The sequence below is a fragment of the Clupea harengus genome, chromosome 2, assembly GCF_900700415.2.
Source record: "Clupea harengus chromosome 2, Ch_v2.0.2, whole genome shotgun sequence".
NCBI classification, from domain to species: domain Eukaryota; kingdom Metazoa; phylum Chordata; class Actinopteri; order Clupeiformes; family Clupeidae; genus Clupea; species Clupea harengus.
Window position 1 is genome coordinate 21,997,484 of NC_045153.1, and position 17,500 is coordinate 22,014,983.

At 43.5% G+C, this 17,500-nt stretch overlaps 1 protein-coding gene across 3 annotated transcripts in view; it reads right to left on the reverse strand.

Annotated features, from left to right (window-relative positions):
• The window catches only part of fgf14 (fibroblast growth factor 14), a 139,784-nt gene that overhangs the window by 47,205 nt on the left and 75,079 nt on the right, over nucleotides 1–17,500 (reverse strand). The window contains exon 1 of one of the 3 annotated variants that reach the window (XM_012833995.3): nucleotides 5,760–8,012. The exons of the other annotated variants lie outside the window; for them this stretch is intronic. Within the exon in view, the coding sequence (XP_012689449.2) occupies nucleotides 5,760–5,952 (193 nt within the window). The 5' untranslated portion in view covers nucleotides 5,953–8,012. Of the gene's footprint in view, nucleotides 1–5,759; nucleotides 8,013–17,500 lie in introns of those variants that run through there. 3 annotated transcript variants of the gene reach the window in all.

Consider the following 17,500-nt stretch of genomic DNA (forward strand, 5'->3'; position numbering starts at 1 on the left):
TACTTTTGTTAACGTCTTTTTATGTTATCTGCTTCCCTACATGGCTACCTGCTACACTATTAATTGTGTTCGTTATAGGTGCTCAAATAGTCCTAATATGTTTTTGAGTGGGGCAGAATTACTGCCCTGTGTTATATCTATGTTTGATGACACGATGTTAGAATGTATATCTATTTCCTGGTCGCTAAACTTTTCTTTCCTTTGCTGTTGGTCGATGGCTCCATGAGTCTGCTCAATTGGGCCTCCACTCCAATGCGACTGCGATTTAATAATTAATTTCAACGTAAAATAAAAAGACACGTCATGCGCTTTCTGCGGACTGGCCTGGCGCAGCGCTCCCCGCTATACGTGCATCCAGGGGCGGCCCTAGCACATTTGGCGCTCTAGGCGAGCTTCACTCCTGGCGCCCCCCCCCCCCCCCCCCCCAAATAAAAAATATTTTGTTTTCCCCACGAAAACGGAATTGCAACTTTCAAACGCTATTTTGCCCTGTAAGACTGCATTTCTTTCACATAAACACAACAACGATCGCGACAATGAACAAACATGAATTCAAGAACAAATCACTGAGAAAATGTCACGCCTGTGCTGGACTACGCTCCGGCCACGCCCCCTGTTGAACTGTTTATGGACACACACACACCTCCACGTCATCTTCCCAATCGCCTGCAAATAATGTTTTCTTAGTCTTCTGAAAGTGAATCTAAAATGATATAACAAAAGTATGTATTATCATCATTTGTTAAATGTAGCTATTATGTAGTTATTAAGCATTTTGGTGTATTTGGACAGCCTGAAAACAAATTTATCCCAAGATGCATAGCTCTTGATTAGTTGAATCATGTCTAATTAAACTGGCTAGCTCGCTCCACCAAAACTAAAGCTGTCCAAATTTGATTACTCAAATTTTTATGACGCAAAATGACGCAAATTGCGGTACAGCTGAACTTGAACTGATGTTTCTACTGAATGGCAATAACAAGGAACGTCACAAGTCACTGGCTAGCTAGCGTTAGCTAACTAGCAAGATTACATACAAACCATTCGCTAAAGTTGACAACATCTTTTCTTAACTCCACTAAAGTGCCGCGGGCAATTCACGCATTCGTGAACGTTTTCTTATCTGGAATTCATTCTAGGCTAGAACAGGATTTAAGGATTTACCTTTCTCCTTGGCACGTTTCTTTTCTTCTTCCTTTCTTTTCTTCCTAAATTGCGCCCCGGATGGCTTTTGCCTCTTCATTATTTTGTTCTTCAAAGTTTCTTGAACACACACACTCTAACCAAACGCCTCACTGTGCTTGCATGTTCTGACAACAACAAGGACGTACGTACCCCTTCCGTTTTCGATTTTTGGCTAATTTTACCCTAATGTTTTTTTTTTATGTCAAAATATTGGTTGGAGATATAGAAGGGGGCGCAAAAAAAACCCCACAATTCTTGTTTTTCTTTTTGTTTTGTTTTTGCTGGGCGCAGTTTTTTGCGCCCCCCTCTGAGTGGCGCCCTAGGCGACCGCCTATACCGCCTGTAGGAAAAACCGCCCCTGCGTGCATCTGCCCCTTGGAGTTAACAGTTAACCGATGGAATGAAGAAAAGAGAAGCTCTCTCTCGGAGATGTGTGCCTGGAGTTGATGAGTTTTTTCAAGCGCAGTAGGAGCATTAGATAAAACATCACACCAACGCAGATCAACTTTCTTGTTTAGTAAAGAAATGATATTGTTTTTTGTCCTAAAATAGTCGTTACAGTAATTGTGAGGATAGGATGTACGGTGTGGATTTTTAAACCAGAGTGTCTAAGAAAAATAGCACAGCTAAATAAAATGAAAAAGGATAAATCACACGCCTCCTTTTCTGATTGTATAACACACACACACCCCACCAAAGCCTTTGTATCCACAGAGGAAAGTGAGAGATTGGCTTTGTGTTTTCTTTCTGAAAGCCTCCGTCTAACTAATCACCCCATCTAAGGCGTGATGACACTCAATATGCCCGGCGCGACACTCCAGGAAGGGGCTCCATTTCCTCTGTGGCCTCAGCTGTGGCGGAAGAGCCTGGGCAATAAAGACAACAGCACCCCCACCCCCCGGTGCCCGGGCGGTCGCTTCAAAGCCCTGCTTATGATCGGTGGTGCGTTCAGGTTTATTTGCTGGAGATGTCCTTCCAGTGGCCAGCTATTGAATTAAGCACACCAAACAAACCATTAGTCTTCCTTAGGAGTGTCCTCGCTTTATGTGTGTGTGGGAGACAGAGAGAGAGAGTGTTTGGACACTTGCTCAAAAGTATAGCCCCTGGTGTCAGTTTCTCTCTTACAAGCTGTGGGTATTGTGGTGAAATTGCTCACTGAAGATTTTCCCCAAAGTCTCACAAGGGAAATTAATGAGGCGAATTACCCCAGCCGCGCCCGTACACATCGCCATTAACACAAACTAAAGCTGCTGGCCTCAAACATGTAATTCGCTACTTACGATTATTCCACAACGAGGAAAATTCACCCTATCCAGCATGCCTTTCACACTATGCATACAAACAGTGAAGGTGGGTGGGGGAACATACATGTGGTACTAAAATGACCATCACAGGCAGTGCCGCTGCTAGCCATTTTGGTGCCCTAAGCATAACTCCTTTATGATGCACCCCCCCCCGAGAACATATTATTAAAACGTAAAAGGAAAATCTACTTTGTAAACACATAACAGCCAAAACATACATACACACAAGTATTGGGATGTGCAAAATCTTCGTAGAAATTAAATAGTCATCCATAAATACAAACTTAAAAGCAGAAGTATACAAGTAAGCAATTTTCTTCAATGAAGCAAAGATTTAGAAGCAGAAAATTCACACAATTTTAGTTTACTTTGTAAAAACACTATGTAGAACAGCTAAAACACCTCTTGTCACTACAGATCCATAACTTTGCAGCTAAAGTTGTGATTCCTGGTTGCTATGGTTATCAAGGTGCTATGCTAGCTAGCTAGATAGCTAGCTAAGGAAACTTTTAATAACCTTAAACGATTTAAATGGAAGATTTCCGTTTGCAGGAAATGATAGCTAGTTATCTAGCTAATGTTATAGTCTCCTCGATTTAACTTCTACAATTATAATGGGTGCCTGAGACACTTCTTATGAACAAGGTTATATTCATGAGTTCATATTCACACATATTAACACCAGTTCATCATGTGTAAAGAATGCTGATATGAAATATGAAAACAACCAGTAGTCTATGTGCAAGCTTCCAATTTAATGGTGATTCACCTGTTTCACCTGTTCGTGTTGGAGTAACAAATGCTTGTGGAGTCAAGTGCAGTTGAGAGGCGCTTGTCTCCAGGGCACAGATAACACTTAACTTTTTTCTCTTTTCACGGATACAAATAAAAAAGGCTGTGATTGGAATACGGGACTGGAGCTGTCCCTGACGGGACAAATCAAAATCACCCATAATTCGGGATGTCCTGGACCATCCGGGACGGTTGGCGACCCTACTTGCACCTAAGTTACAACATATTTGAGTGTGCTAACATTAGCAATAACGTCAGCTAGTTTGAGGTGTATGCATAGGCTAACCATTAAATTAGCAGCACATTTCCTGTATTTAACAATAATTAAACATGGACTTACCTGAAAGTGATGCACGGGCATCATCTCGCAGTTTCTTTCTCTTTCTTTTTTGTGCCCCTGAATCCTGTTGTCTTTTTGAGGCCATTTTCGAAAAGTTAGCCTACTGTCAAAGTTCGTCAGGCCACTGAGATAGGAAAGGGCACCCACGGCGAGCTTGGGAAGTTGAGTGTGTATTTGTATTTATTTATTTTTTTGGGGGGGGGGGGGGCACCATCGTAACTTTTTTTGAGCAATTAAATATATCTCTTGTTCTGCCTGTTTTGTGATATACATGCCTAAAAGGTGCCTAATATTTCTATACTGAAATAATATCGGCATTATAATTATTATAACTGTGATGATTTTTCAGTTGCCTATTTTTTGGTGCCCCCTCAGGACTTGGTGCCCTACGCACAGCGCGTAGTTCGCGTTATGGGAGCGGCGGCACTGATCACAGGTGTGGGTTTGTCATGATACTGATTGGCACTTCAAGCTCCATTGAGCCTGTGCAGAGTCTTTTAATCAAAATGAATTTGCGTGAAATTTCCCCCACTGGGCAACACCGACTGGTGCTAAGAAACAATGCATGCCAGGTTGCCTCTACTGTTATGATTTCACCAACCAGAGGTGCTATTGATTGGTCTAGCATTGATGTCTTTCTCTAGCTCTTCTCCAAAAGGCTCATTCATGATTATAAATGTACAACCTCAACACATAAGTGGACGGCATAATATACAAATGTGTTGTCCCCATTCACAGTATTCTTAGGTAACCTGTTGTTTAAAACTGTTCAAAAACTGAAATGTAAAGGGTTTTAATTGCTGAAAGGTGGTTTCGTGTTGTCATTTAAGTTCAGTGTTTTCGATGATATTGTATATGATTCATTGTCTATGGGATATCGTATAGCCGTGGAATTGTGTAATGCTGTCTGATATAGGAAAGCAGCTACCAATTGCAGATGAAGCCACACCCTCGTTGACAAATGGTTGACACACCATGCCAATAAACATACGCTTAAATAACAAAATCAATAGAAAGGGCTGTAAATGACCGAAATGACTATGTCGAAAATATAGCGAGGAGTTCTTGAAAATTAATTCACAATTAATGTATCTTGCTAAAACGTTATCAATAAACTGTGCAGATGCAACAACAACATAGCAACCGGTGGGCTTTTTCCACCCAGATCAGCTACCTGATCTCCGGGAACCCTAAGAAAAAGGAAAAAAATGACCACCACCTCGTATAAACAGCCCTTCATCATGAATCTGGGGTGTTGACATTTCCATAGATGAGAAGAGTTGGTGTGAATGAAAAACTGTTGGTTTTAGATAACATCTTCGCCGCAACAAGTTGGACACCTGCTGCACTCAGATCGAAGTATTCAATGTTTCAGCTTTACCTCAAGCTGGCACAAAAGCTTGTCTCATTGGCTGAATAATTGTTTTGTCAAATCAAGGTTGAACACCCGCCAATGACACAATCAAATCAAAGTAGGCTATAATAAGCCGTAACCGGCCCTTTGATTGGGTTAAGCAAAAGGACGTTATTCCACTCCTGACCAGAGAGATTTTCAACGGCAAACGCACGTCAAGACTCGGCCCAGTGGGCTTCAGAGCAGGAGTGGGCTTCAGACGAAGAATGAAATAAAAAACGCCCTATTTCTCAGAAATATTGACCTTTTAAGTTGCATAACACAAGGATTTCATTCGTCGGGACGCCCATGAGTGTGCACTTCGGCTGGTCACTTGGACTATGGTCGCATCTGACAATGTCTTGTGGCTGTGGTGACAGCTGTACACGCGTGTCTGAAACAGGCTATCACGATAAGCACAACAGCCTGCCAGATTATATCTTTGATAGGGTAATATCTGCTTTTGTTCACCCTTACGAAAAGATGCCTTTAGGTATAGCCTACACCTACCATCTGCGCACTTTTTTCACCGTGTGATTAAGCCATTCACCTATGGGGAGGCACCTGTGTTTGTTGTCAGTAAGAACAAAACCTGATTGAAAATGTAAACAACTCTATGTCAAATATGGCTTTTGAATATTAACAGTTGATATGGCTAGCACATAGGCTAATTTATGACACACCATGTTATTATTGTTTGGCCTTGTCTGCTATGACTTCAACATGGTTACAGAACTTCGCACACCTTGTCGCCGTAGTCTTCGCTTTCTGAGGCCGAAGATTCTCACTTTGGAGAAGATGTCAACCAGGTTCCCATTGCAGAGACCCTTGTTCTTGCTGGGGCTTTTTCTCCTCCTGTTGACAGCGGGTCGGTCTATATGTTGCTCCCGTGCCTGTCTCTTTTGCCGGATCAAACCGCTGGCAATAGCCGCTGCCATGTCTCGAACACAAGTGTTTAACTCCGAAGACAAAGCACAGACAACACAAACACCCCTGCTTGTGTGCGCACTTTGATTACTGTCCCATTTTTGCGATTATGGCCAGTCCTTGGTCCGTCAGGAATATTAATTGATATTGTTCTATACTGTCCGGTAATTACATTTTATCGACAGTACAAGACATTGCGCTGTCATACTTCAGCAGTTCAAACGGTGGTAAGGTTCAGTCGATAAAAAAATCATATTTATATCACGGTTTGCCCCCAGTTAAAAAGAAATGCTCCGAGAGGAATATCTGGTTATTTGTCATACCTGCATATCGATTATTTGCATCAACGCCTATGATATTTGCAGTTCCATTTTGTTCAGAAATACAATACTCCGTCTATAGACAAGTCCAAATCTTTCTAATCTTCCTTTCCCGCTGCTCCTCCGGTTCGCTGAAGTCAGAACCCTGGACAGCGTTGTCCACTCGCGGGTGTCGATCACCGCAAAACAAACAAAAGCGATTTTCTTGTGATTATGGCAGGGGATAAGGACGTCCACCCGTCTCCCAGGTGGAGCTTAGCGACAAGAACGTCTCTGCTCACATATTCACCAAGTTTAACATCGATCCGCGACACTTTTCTGAAAATGTTTATTCTTTCTGACAGCGTCCAGAATGTGGGGGGATATGTGTGCACAATGATAAGAGCGACGCCGGCACAAAAAAGACAGTTACAGTGGGTATTACGAAGTCACTTGATTTCCAAGCAATTCTTCAAAGGAATCCTTTCCGAAATATCCACTGTTCGTATTCCAGTCACGGATTTTCAAATGAGATATGTAGGCTGTATTTGCCTTTTCCACAACACAACTTTCGCGGTCTGGACAGAAAACATAACCACAACTGACCCGACTCTGTAGAGATGACGTCTCGTTTGACAGCAGCATACAAATAAATTAAACTTAAGAGGATCCCATGAGTAGAAGAAGCAATAAGGCGTTCGGAATTGTATGTCCAGTCTGAAAAAAAACAGTCAGCACATAATAGAAACGATAAAAACACGCCTATTATCGCACATTTCTCCACAACGCAAAGGCACAGTTTGCATGCACGCTCAACTCCCGCGCCACAGGAAAAAAAGGCACCCGAGCTTTTCACTTCACTCCATAGATCAATGCATCTCCGACATCAACAAGTCTTAGCGAGTCTTAACTCCTCCTTTGCAATCGTTTCAAAGGCGAGAAAACCCACCCTTCGCTTAATCACATCCGATGTCTGTGCTTCCAAAAGAAAAGGCTCTTCTGACTGTTTGCTAGGAGAAGATAGTGCAATTCTGTGGTGCGACTGTCTCTGCTGCTATGCAATTAGAAACGCCTCTGCTCTAGCGTGCTCGCACATACACCAAGTATAAGCATGTAATAATCAGAGACAATGGTATATGGAAGGTCCTAATCATATAATAAAAGCGATCTCGAATAAGAATTACACGACGAATATTTTTCTCAGACTGATTCAGGGTCCACGACTTCTTTTAGACCTGGGGGGGAATCCATCCAATTAGCAACCTGTTGTATAGAATAATAACCTGTTTACTACAGTATTATTCTTTATAATGTAATGTATATCAATGTCTCTAAATGAAACGAAACGTGGTAACCGTGTACAGATCAGTGGAGTGAAACGTCAATATTTATGTCAGCATGTCATCTAGTGTGTATCACACATTTACATACAGAGATGACCAGACGAGCCTCAAATGATTCTAGAGGGACCGTGTTTTTGTTTTCATAGACCACAATCAGGGATGATCACTGCGACTGCAGACTCGCACTTAGTTTAAGATCAGCAATTCAGGACCGCGGAGAGCTCCGCTCGGCTTCGTTCTGCTCTCAGGATATAGAAAACAGTAAACTTCACTTAGGTCAAGAATTGACATATACATATTTGCGTATAAAATTAACTCTATATACAGCCTGGTGGTGGGTAAAATATGAATTTTGAAGTTGTACGCCTCGATCCCTTTCAATTCCATTCTATTATATGTTATGCTATTCTATTGCACACTGTTTTAAAGGTTAGCGGATGGGGAGTGTAAGGGGGGGGGGGGGGGGGTCAAGTAATACCTCTATGTCGTAGACATTCGGTATTTTCTAATTTAGATGAATATCTTTGGGGAGACTCATCAAACACGGGGAATTAAAACTCAAGGGGGCCATCTGCTGTTTGTCCTTGTAATGAAATGTTCTGCACAACTTGGAGACGGCGTGTGGTCTGCTCGCAGCCAACAGCACGGAACCACAATTGCTTAATATCCTCTTTACGAAGATTTATTTATGGAACTTGGTGATGAAAGGGGCGGTATGAGGTTCACACTTTGCCGTTGAGGCCACTATGATGCTGTTCAATTTGTATTATATTACATATTTAAGACGAAATAGACTCTTGCTTAACTTGCTGTCACCATGATACAACACAAATAAACGACAACTTGCAAACACGTAATTGGAAATTACTCTGCCTTTCACTATTATGGGCACGTGCTCACCAGATGGGTAACATACACATTATAAACATACTGCAATATGACACAGCCTCAGTAATATTCAAATAATATCATAAATAGCCACCACACGCTCATTGCCATACACCGATAACGGCCATTCAATATTACTGAGGTTGAAATAGAGCGCATATATTTTCTTATCTATATTCATTGAAAATGTAATTTCCACATCAATTTGTGTATTGAATTGGCGTATTGAATTTTCCTAAACTCCGCGCTCGTTTTCTGGACAGTGTTTCCTCCCCAGAGTGTCCTGTGCACAGCGATGTGTTGCACGGGCTCCCGGGCAGGACGCACGGTGCAGTTTGTGCTGCCGCCGACAGCGGACACTGTCAGCTCAACAATGACTCCACACACAACAGGCACTCCATGCATACCGACACAGACGAAACAAATCTACATTTGCATTAAGTAGATATGCGACAAGTTCATTTTAACAATCATTTAGTGAAGCGATGATAATAACAAAGTAGATATACATTTTCTGATTTTAACCACACCACAGTTATGCTTTTCACTGCATATTCCCTAGTTTACTCGGGATTACAACTCGTTCAGCGAGGACCGCATTCTCATCCATAACTGTGACTACCCTGGCATAAAATGCAAATGCAGGGAGACACTTGCAAAGGTTCTGCATCTGCCAATTTAAATATCAAAAGGGTAAGGAGAGCAACCAGTGCTTCATTTCATTCGGTCTTATTACCTGCTATGCCTCAAGTAAAGACAAAAAGTGCCACACTTGAAAGAAATCCCTCTGCTTGTGACACAATCCGACACCTATGTGCTTTTGTCTGCACTCTTTGACCTGCTCTGAGTCCAGATACTTTTAGTTTCTGTGAAATTGCATAATAAATGATGCATGAGGCAATCATGGCAGATATTGTGCTGTTCCATATTCAAAAACTGCACATCCTCATCCTTTCTCTTGGTCTTAGCAGATCCAGAACAACCATGGAGATATCCAGTTTGAAAAACAAAGAATTGACCATATATAATTGGAAATATCTGCTGAATGTCGTCATTTTTTTTGTAAGGTTTTAAGAGACATAACCAGAGGGGAAAAAAAGAAAATAGTCAATCTGATATCAACCAGTGAGATACTGCATAGAGGACACAGATATCTCAGATCTCGCAAAACAGACCGTTTGACATTTTAATTTACTTTTAATGTCACAACAAGGAGACCTGTCCGGAAGATAAGTAGTCAAGCCAAAATTACCTGTCTATGAGAAGAAAAAACATAAAACAATTGTGCAAGATTGGAACAGTGAAAAACAAACACCAGTACAGAAAAGATCAATGAACATGCTTAATGAGTAAAACGCTGCTCTATATGTTCCTGTTTTAGGGAAAACCAATCACTAACACTGTGCAATTATGTAATGTAATCCACTCATATTTCATCTGTGAATAGGAGAGTGTGCACGTACCAATACGTCTTTTCCTTCGGAATGTGTGTGATTCCATGGCAAACCCATAGCCAATTCATTAGAGGGCGAGATCACTTCTCAGGCACCCTTGAGTGTGACCCCCATTTATAGACTCTGCATTTGGACATAACGTTGTTAAGTCTCGTCTGACAGTCCGCCCCGAGCTGCTCAGTTCATTTTGCCGAGGTCCACCTCTCCATACAACTTGGCAAGGGTCACAGGACAGGTCCACCTCGAACAACGAGCTCACTGACTCAGAGCTTTGGATTTACACAGACACCCTGACTAAATCTTCTGCCTGGAGATTAACCATGCTAACCATGTTCATACAGAACAAAAATGCAACTCAGTAGAACCTCTAAGGAATATTATTAAGAGACATCAAGCTGGATAAATTGTGAACTGATTATACGACTTGCAGTCCCCCATTCAAGTGAGCTCTCTAATATTAAGCAGCTTTATGAAGCCCCACGCGGCCTGAGAAGGACATAAAAGAGCTAGCTTAGCTAATGTAATTAGAGTTGAAACTGCTTGAGCAGAAATTACATTTTTAAAAGTACATCCTCTTTCAACTGTGCTCAAAGATCCAAAGGTAGACTGACTCTCAGATTAATATGACTGCAATTCACTCTAACTCTCTCGTTTAGCTCCAGGAGAGGCACTCCAGAACTCCACACAATCACAGAAGCTGCGTTAGACCTCTGTATCCCCTCCCCACACTGGCATGGCGGCTCTCATTCAAAGACATCAACTCCGGCCACACAGCGACCTACAGCATCCGCCAGTGGTATGAAACACACACACAAACAGCCGTGTTGAGGAAGCCTCTCTGTTGGTTGCTTCTTGGGACTGGCTTCGAAGTTCTTCAATTAGCCGTGTCAACATTCTGGACATTAGGAGTCAGTGCATCTCGGGGGCTCAGACCAGAGGAGGAAATAGGGAGGTTGGGGAGATTTAATGGTTAATCTGCTTGAATCAAATTGCGGGATGCCACAGAGGTCAGAGCAGAGACCTAATTTAATTGAGGGAAAGAATAACGATTTGAAGTCCCTTTAAGGGCCGCAAGGCCACAGAGCAGAAATGTCACCCACTCAAACCACAACACGGAAAGGCACAAGACCTCCCCGTTTGAGAAAGCCATGGCCTTTAATATTGAAAGTCCACAAGACAGAATACAAGGAGGACAGAGTCCTCTACTGAAGTGGAATAGAACATTTCATATTCACTGTGAGTTACAGGAGGAGGTAGTGGAAGGAAGAAAGAAAAAGAGAGATAAGGAAAGAGGGAGGGTGGCTGAGAGAGAGAGAGAGAGAGAAGGAGTGAGAGGGAGAGAGAGAGAGAGAAAGAGAAAGAATAAGAAACCTGGTAAGTCTTGTTATCTCCCCCTCCCTCTATATGAAAACATGCCTCCTTTCTCGTCCAGTCTCCCACCAGAAGCTGATTAACCTTCAAAGCACCACCTATTGCTGAGCAGAGTACACAATATGATAACGGCACACCAAATCACCTGCCTGTCTTAGTGGAAAATAATGGATCTTGTCAGACAAAAAAAGCGCTGTGCAAGGGAGAGCTCCTATGCACGAGGCGCATAATGAAGACAAGGGCGGCCTTATACATGAAGCCTTCTGCAGATGTAATGCAAAACACTGTAAACTGTTACATATCACTGCAGTATTTGCACAGCAAACGCACAGAGATGGTTTCAGAAGAAAATAAACTAAAAGCAGAGTGAACATATATACGTTGATTAGCATGGGGATCTTTAGGGCTTTGTGAACAGTACTTTGTGTGATCTCGAGGAGCACGATTGAGGTGTTGCTTGAGCCCTTACTCTACCAGTGGAGAAAAAGATTGATGTCACAGGGCAAATTTTATTGTAAGGCAGTTCAACTCAAACAACTCAACCAGCAAGCATAAATGCTTTCATGCACGTACATAAATGGTGTATTGCTCATGTATTCCAATCAAGGTATTTCGTACTGACAAGGTTGAAAAACAAAACCTAGACTTGAACACGTACGCATCCTCTGGGGACACTCAGGGGCATCTCAACCATGCCAGGATGAGAGCTGAAGTGTGGCATTTATCAAGCAGCTGCTCTATGGAAACACAAAGCGGCTTGACAACAACAAGCCATCAGGACCCGACTGAGCCGAGAGAGAGAGAGAGAAAGAGAGAGAAAAAAAAGAGAGAGAAAAGAGAGAGAGAGAGAGAGAGAGAGAGAGAGAGAGAGAGAGAGAGAGAGCGCAGAGCAAAGTAGACAGCGCTTGTGTGCCCACAATTAAAAAACAGCCGAGGTCAAAGACTCATCAGATCGATAGAGAGCAGCAGAGAAAATTGCCGCTGAGGGGTGTTGCCATTTAGGCTGACATTTGAATATTAACAGGGAATGTTATTAAGGAGGTGACTGAGGCAAATGGGCCCTAATGTCTTGTGATTTGCTCACAGGGCCCGTAGAGACATGGGAACACATTTGCTTATTGGCATCAAGACAAGTCGCCCCATTTCATCTAAGAGAGAAGCATTTATTTACTGAAGCATATTAAAGGAGATAGATTCATGGGACTGTGGCCATGACTGTGGAAAGACGAGGAAAATGCTCAATAGGTCTCCTAAAAAATAAGATGGGTTTGACGTGATATGCTTTTTCTTCAGCAATGGCCGACAAAATTGCCAAGCAACATTGCTTGAGGGAACAGAATGTCTGACACAATCCTTTTTTTATGAAACAACATATTCATCATTATGTTTTGTGCATTTTGAAATTGACATGCAAAGTAAATGTCATGAACTGTATTAAAGAATAGGTACATATTCCCCTCACATCACACAAGGTTGTGCATACCTGACAAGTTCTCCAGCCACTAGTCAGTTGTATTCTTTGAAGTTAAAAGACATTCCCAGCATTTTCACAGGAAGGTCAGTGTCAGTCCCAGTCACAGACACACAGCTGTGGCTTCTGCACCGTATTTATTCATGACTCTTTTGTGAATGCATTGCAAAGGAAAGCAATCCTTAAGAGCTACCGGTTGGCTAATTGGAACTCGGCAGGTCAGGGCCGGCTGCTAAGTTGGTCAGCTGGACAAGAGACGGAAGGAGAAGCTGAAGTGAGCACTGAAGTAAACAGCCAAGGTTAGGAAACCATGGAAGCAGACACAGATAGAAAAGACAGTGGATAAGGGAAGATATGAGAGACCAGGAGGAAGAGGGCAAAAGAGAAGAAAAGGCTGAAAGATGAAGAGTCAGTGGATGGGTATGAGTGGGAATAGAGCACAGCGTTACACCATGGAGAGGGAGACTGCAGTTGGCTGGGATGGGAGGCGCATCGCCCCAGTCCTCTTTGATCCTGTTTGAAGTGTGCAGTGTCTAAAAGTGTCCTGTCAGCATGAGCTTTTGAAAAAAAAGAGAAGATGCTCATCGGAGAAGCCCTGGGCTGAGCTTGTGAATATCAATTAACCAATACACATCCAAACCCCCCCTCAACACACACACCCACACCCACACACACACACACACACACACACACACACACACACACACACACACACAGACACCCCTGCAAACCCCTCTTCTACAGGCTGCCTGAAGGCTGCGGAGTATGCAGTTGGAGTTGGCTGAGGGTGGGGGCACAGGGGGGGCTGGGGGGTGGAGGGGGGGTTGGTGCTCTAAGCTCTCACTGGAAGCCCAAGGGAGCTCAAAAATCACAGAGGCGGCCAAAAGTGTGCAGCCCCGCCAAAGCCCTCCAAGTGGTAATTGAGTTCACATCAGTTAAGCCCAGAGCATCTGCATGCAGAGCTGATGCACACCGCGTTGCCTGCTACGTTAAGCTTTAGGGAAAAATGCAAAACAAAGGCAAAAATACATGGATCCCTGCTGATTTTAAAGAGGGAAAAAACAATCAGTTGCTGATTTTGGTTTATGTGTTAATGCAAGCCTGCAGTGAGACAGATCTGCAGACCCTCCTGCAGTGAGACAGATCTGCAGACCTTCCTGCGGAGATGGGTCAGACTGTGACAGATCCACGCCATGTGTGGCATCCTCCTGTACGACAACATCTCCAGGGCAGATTTCAATACCCATTCTCAGAAATTCTCATTTCAAAATAGATTATTTCAACAGGACTACAACACACACATAATTTAATACTGTACTACATGCCATTGCTATATTATTAAATAGTACTCTTCACCACGCTTTGAAAAATGTTTTTGATGAGCAACTAGTACTGGTGTCACCTCAGTTGTAGTTGCTGTTTGCGGTTTCTGCATGCTTTTTAAGTAGTTATTTTGTTAGTTTCCCAACAAAAGTCCTTACTGCAGCTTTAAGGTGTTAATTTCTGTCCCTTAGATATCTGATCCCTCATTACAGCTAAGCTTCGCCTGTCTACTTGTAACTCATATTTCCTGCCTACTTGGCAAGTCTTCCTTTACAAAAGATAAGGCAATCTGTCTCCGTCAGTCCTTAAATAAGGGCTCAATGGGAGAGTGTTTAAGGGCTGTTGAAAGGCATCCCACATCCTATAACACACATCTGAAGGCCAGGCTAGGTGGGTGCAGATCCCCAGTGGTACCTGCTGGACCAGCATCAATGCAGACTCCTACACGCAGTGGGCCTGCCTCCACCACCTGAGGAGGCCCTGATCAAAGACAGGCAAAGCACAAAGAGAGAGAGAGAGGGGGATGGAGAGATAGATAGAGAGAGAGAGAGAGAGGTGGAGGGAGAGAGAGAGAGAGAGAGAGACTGTGTGCAGGGAGGGAGCACCACAGACTTAACAGCAAGGCCTACCACCTCCACACACAGAAAATCACACAGAGCCAGCAGAGAGGGAAAAGAGAGAGAGAGAGAGAGAGAAAGGGAGAGAGAAAGAGAGAGAGAGAGGAAGAGTGAGACAGACAGAAAGGGGTGGAGGGAGATAGTGGGAGAAAGGTAGAGAGAGGGCTGGAGAGAGAGGAAGAGATTGACAGGGAGAGAGAGAAAATAAAGAAATAGACAACATGAAGACAAAGAGACAGAGTGACAGAGAGACCTTGGCCACCAGGGAACGTTGACAGAACCAATCACAAGGATGGAACTCAAGACGAACACCTCAAACACCCACACAAACCCTAAAATCTCAACCAGAAAAAAAAAATGGCTTAATTCCCTTATTCTCCAACATAATCTCCTTAAGGCCTGAGCTGCAGAATAGCAGTTTTTCTTTCTTTTTCTGCTGCCAACTGTTTCTGCAAATCCATGTTAAATCCCTTGTTTCTGCAGGTACACATACAAATGTTTTAAGTCTTTCCATAGCTGTTAAAGAATGTCTTTACTCTGTCAGAGACTTTTCACACAGCGCAGTTTCTGTTTGACACCACTAGTGGTTGTAAACCACTGATAAGCATAAGCTAAGCTAATCAATTCAATTCATGACAGCTTGCTCGTTACAAGGTTGCTCTATTTATCATAAATCCAGCCTTTCCTGTTGATAATTTGTGACTGTCACTCATAATTGCCTCACGCAAGGTGAGCTGTACATCTTACCAGACAGAGTCTGATTACACCCAGTCCCCAAATGAGCCATTCAATCACTGTGCTGCCGTTTCACAGATTATGAAATCTTAATTAGTCCCTAACGATGAGCAATGGCGTGGGAAGAGCCACCAATTCTCTCCGACCTGTGACCCCATCTCTCTCATCCCGCTACTGATGTGAGGTAAAGTGCATCTGCTCTTCTCCTCCTCATCTGCCTCCCTCTTTCTCTCTCTACCTTTCTTTTATAATAATTGTCAATCAATCTCTCTCATCCTCTTTTTGTCTACCTCTCTTTCTCTCTCTCTACCTCTCTCTCTCTCTATCTACCTCTCTTTTATAGGTGGGACCAGGACAGGAATCTCTCTCCCTCTCCCTCTCTCTCATTCTCTCTCTACCTCTCACTCTCTCTCTCCCTCTCCCTCTCTCTCATTCTCTCTCTACCTCTCACTCTCTCTCTCATTCTCTCTTTTATAGGTGGGACCAGGACAGGAATATCTCTCTCTACCCCTCTCTCTCCCTCTCTCTCTCTTTTATAGGTGGGACCGGTAAAGGAATCTGGGATGAGTTAAGGCACAGAGGCCAGAAGAGGGAATTATTAAAGGAAATGAGAGTCAGTCGGCAGTTATTGCCATCATAACGACATCCACCATACTGTCTGAAGACTGGAGAGGCCATAAACGCCTGATACCAATGATTCACTCCTGTCAAAGGAGCTGATATGGAGAGACAATAGGCTTGATACGGATCACTGAAACACTGTGGCTATTCTCATGGCTGGGATGTGCTAAGAACGGAATGTGCTTTTTGAACAAGTATTTGTCTGTATGTGATGGATTTCGTGCGATTGCTATTATGATGCTTATGGAACCAAAAGCGAATGAATAGTGAAACTGAAGGGAAGAGAGGAGGAAAAGAGAGAAGAAGAAAAAAACAGAGGAGAGAGTTATGGCCAGCAGAGGAAAACAAAAGCAGACCTAACCCTCCAATGCTAAAAAATGCTAACCTTGTCAAGTACTCTCAAGTGAAATCAACAAACTTAAATACATACACAAACCCTTACCCTCTCTGTCTTTAATGCACACACACACACACACACACACACACACACACACACACACACACACACACACACACACACACACACACACACACACACACACACACACACACACACACACACACACACACACACACAATCAACAAGTACCCAAAACCTGAAACCCTCTGCACCAAAGCATTATTCATCATTGTGGATCTGATTTTCCCTGTAGCTATAGGGGCCTCAGTCAATCCCCTATTAATCTACTGGTGGCCTTTAAAAGTGAAACGCAAGAAACTATTTAATTGGACCTGCCCTGCTCCCCAGGGAAGTGATATATAACACTGTCCAGTGTTCTGCAAAGAGCAGAGGACAGAGGAGAGAGAGGAGGTAGGAGGAGGAAGAGGTGGACAAGGAATCAGGAACGTGTGAGAGAGAGAGAGAGAGAGAGAGAGAGAAGAGAGAGGGAAACAGAAAGTGAAACCTCCACAAAAAAATGAAATCCCAAGAGAGCAATCGGCGAACACACAGGGGCCTTGACTCCAACACCTCGCCTCCCCTCACCTCCCCTCCCCTCATCTTGCCTTGAAGAAAGTGCTGAACCCAAAGAAGAAGAAAAAAAAACACCACCGGAAGGTCAGCAAGCCAACTGGGCCAGTGGCTGTGGCAGTGCCGCTAATATAACTCAGCCTAGCTTATCAGTGTCAGCTAGCGAAGGGAAGCACTGGCCCCTGATTAGCCCCTGTCTGGTCCCTGTGGCCGGTTCAGGCGGAGTGGGCTGATACTATTAGTGGTGGGGATGTACAGGTGTGTGAGGTAGAGTGAGAGAGGAGGGGAGGGGGGAGTACATTGAGAGAGGAGAGGAGAGGAGAGGAGAGAAGAGGAAGGGGAGAGGAAAGGAGAGAAAAGGAAGGGAGAGGAGAGGAGAGGAGAGGAAGGGAAGGGAGAGGAGAGGAGAGGAGAGGAGAGGAGAGGAGCACTGCCGGCAGAGAGATGGCCCCCATGCTGGATCATGA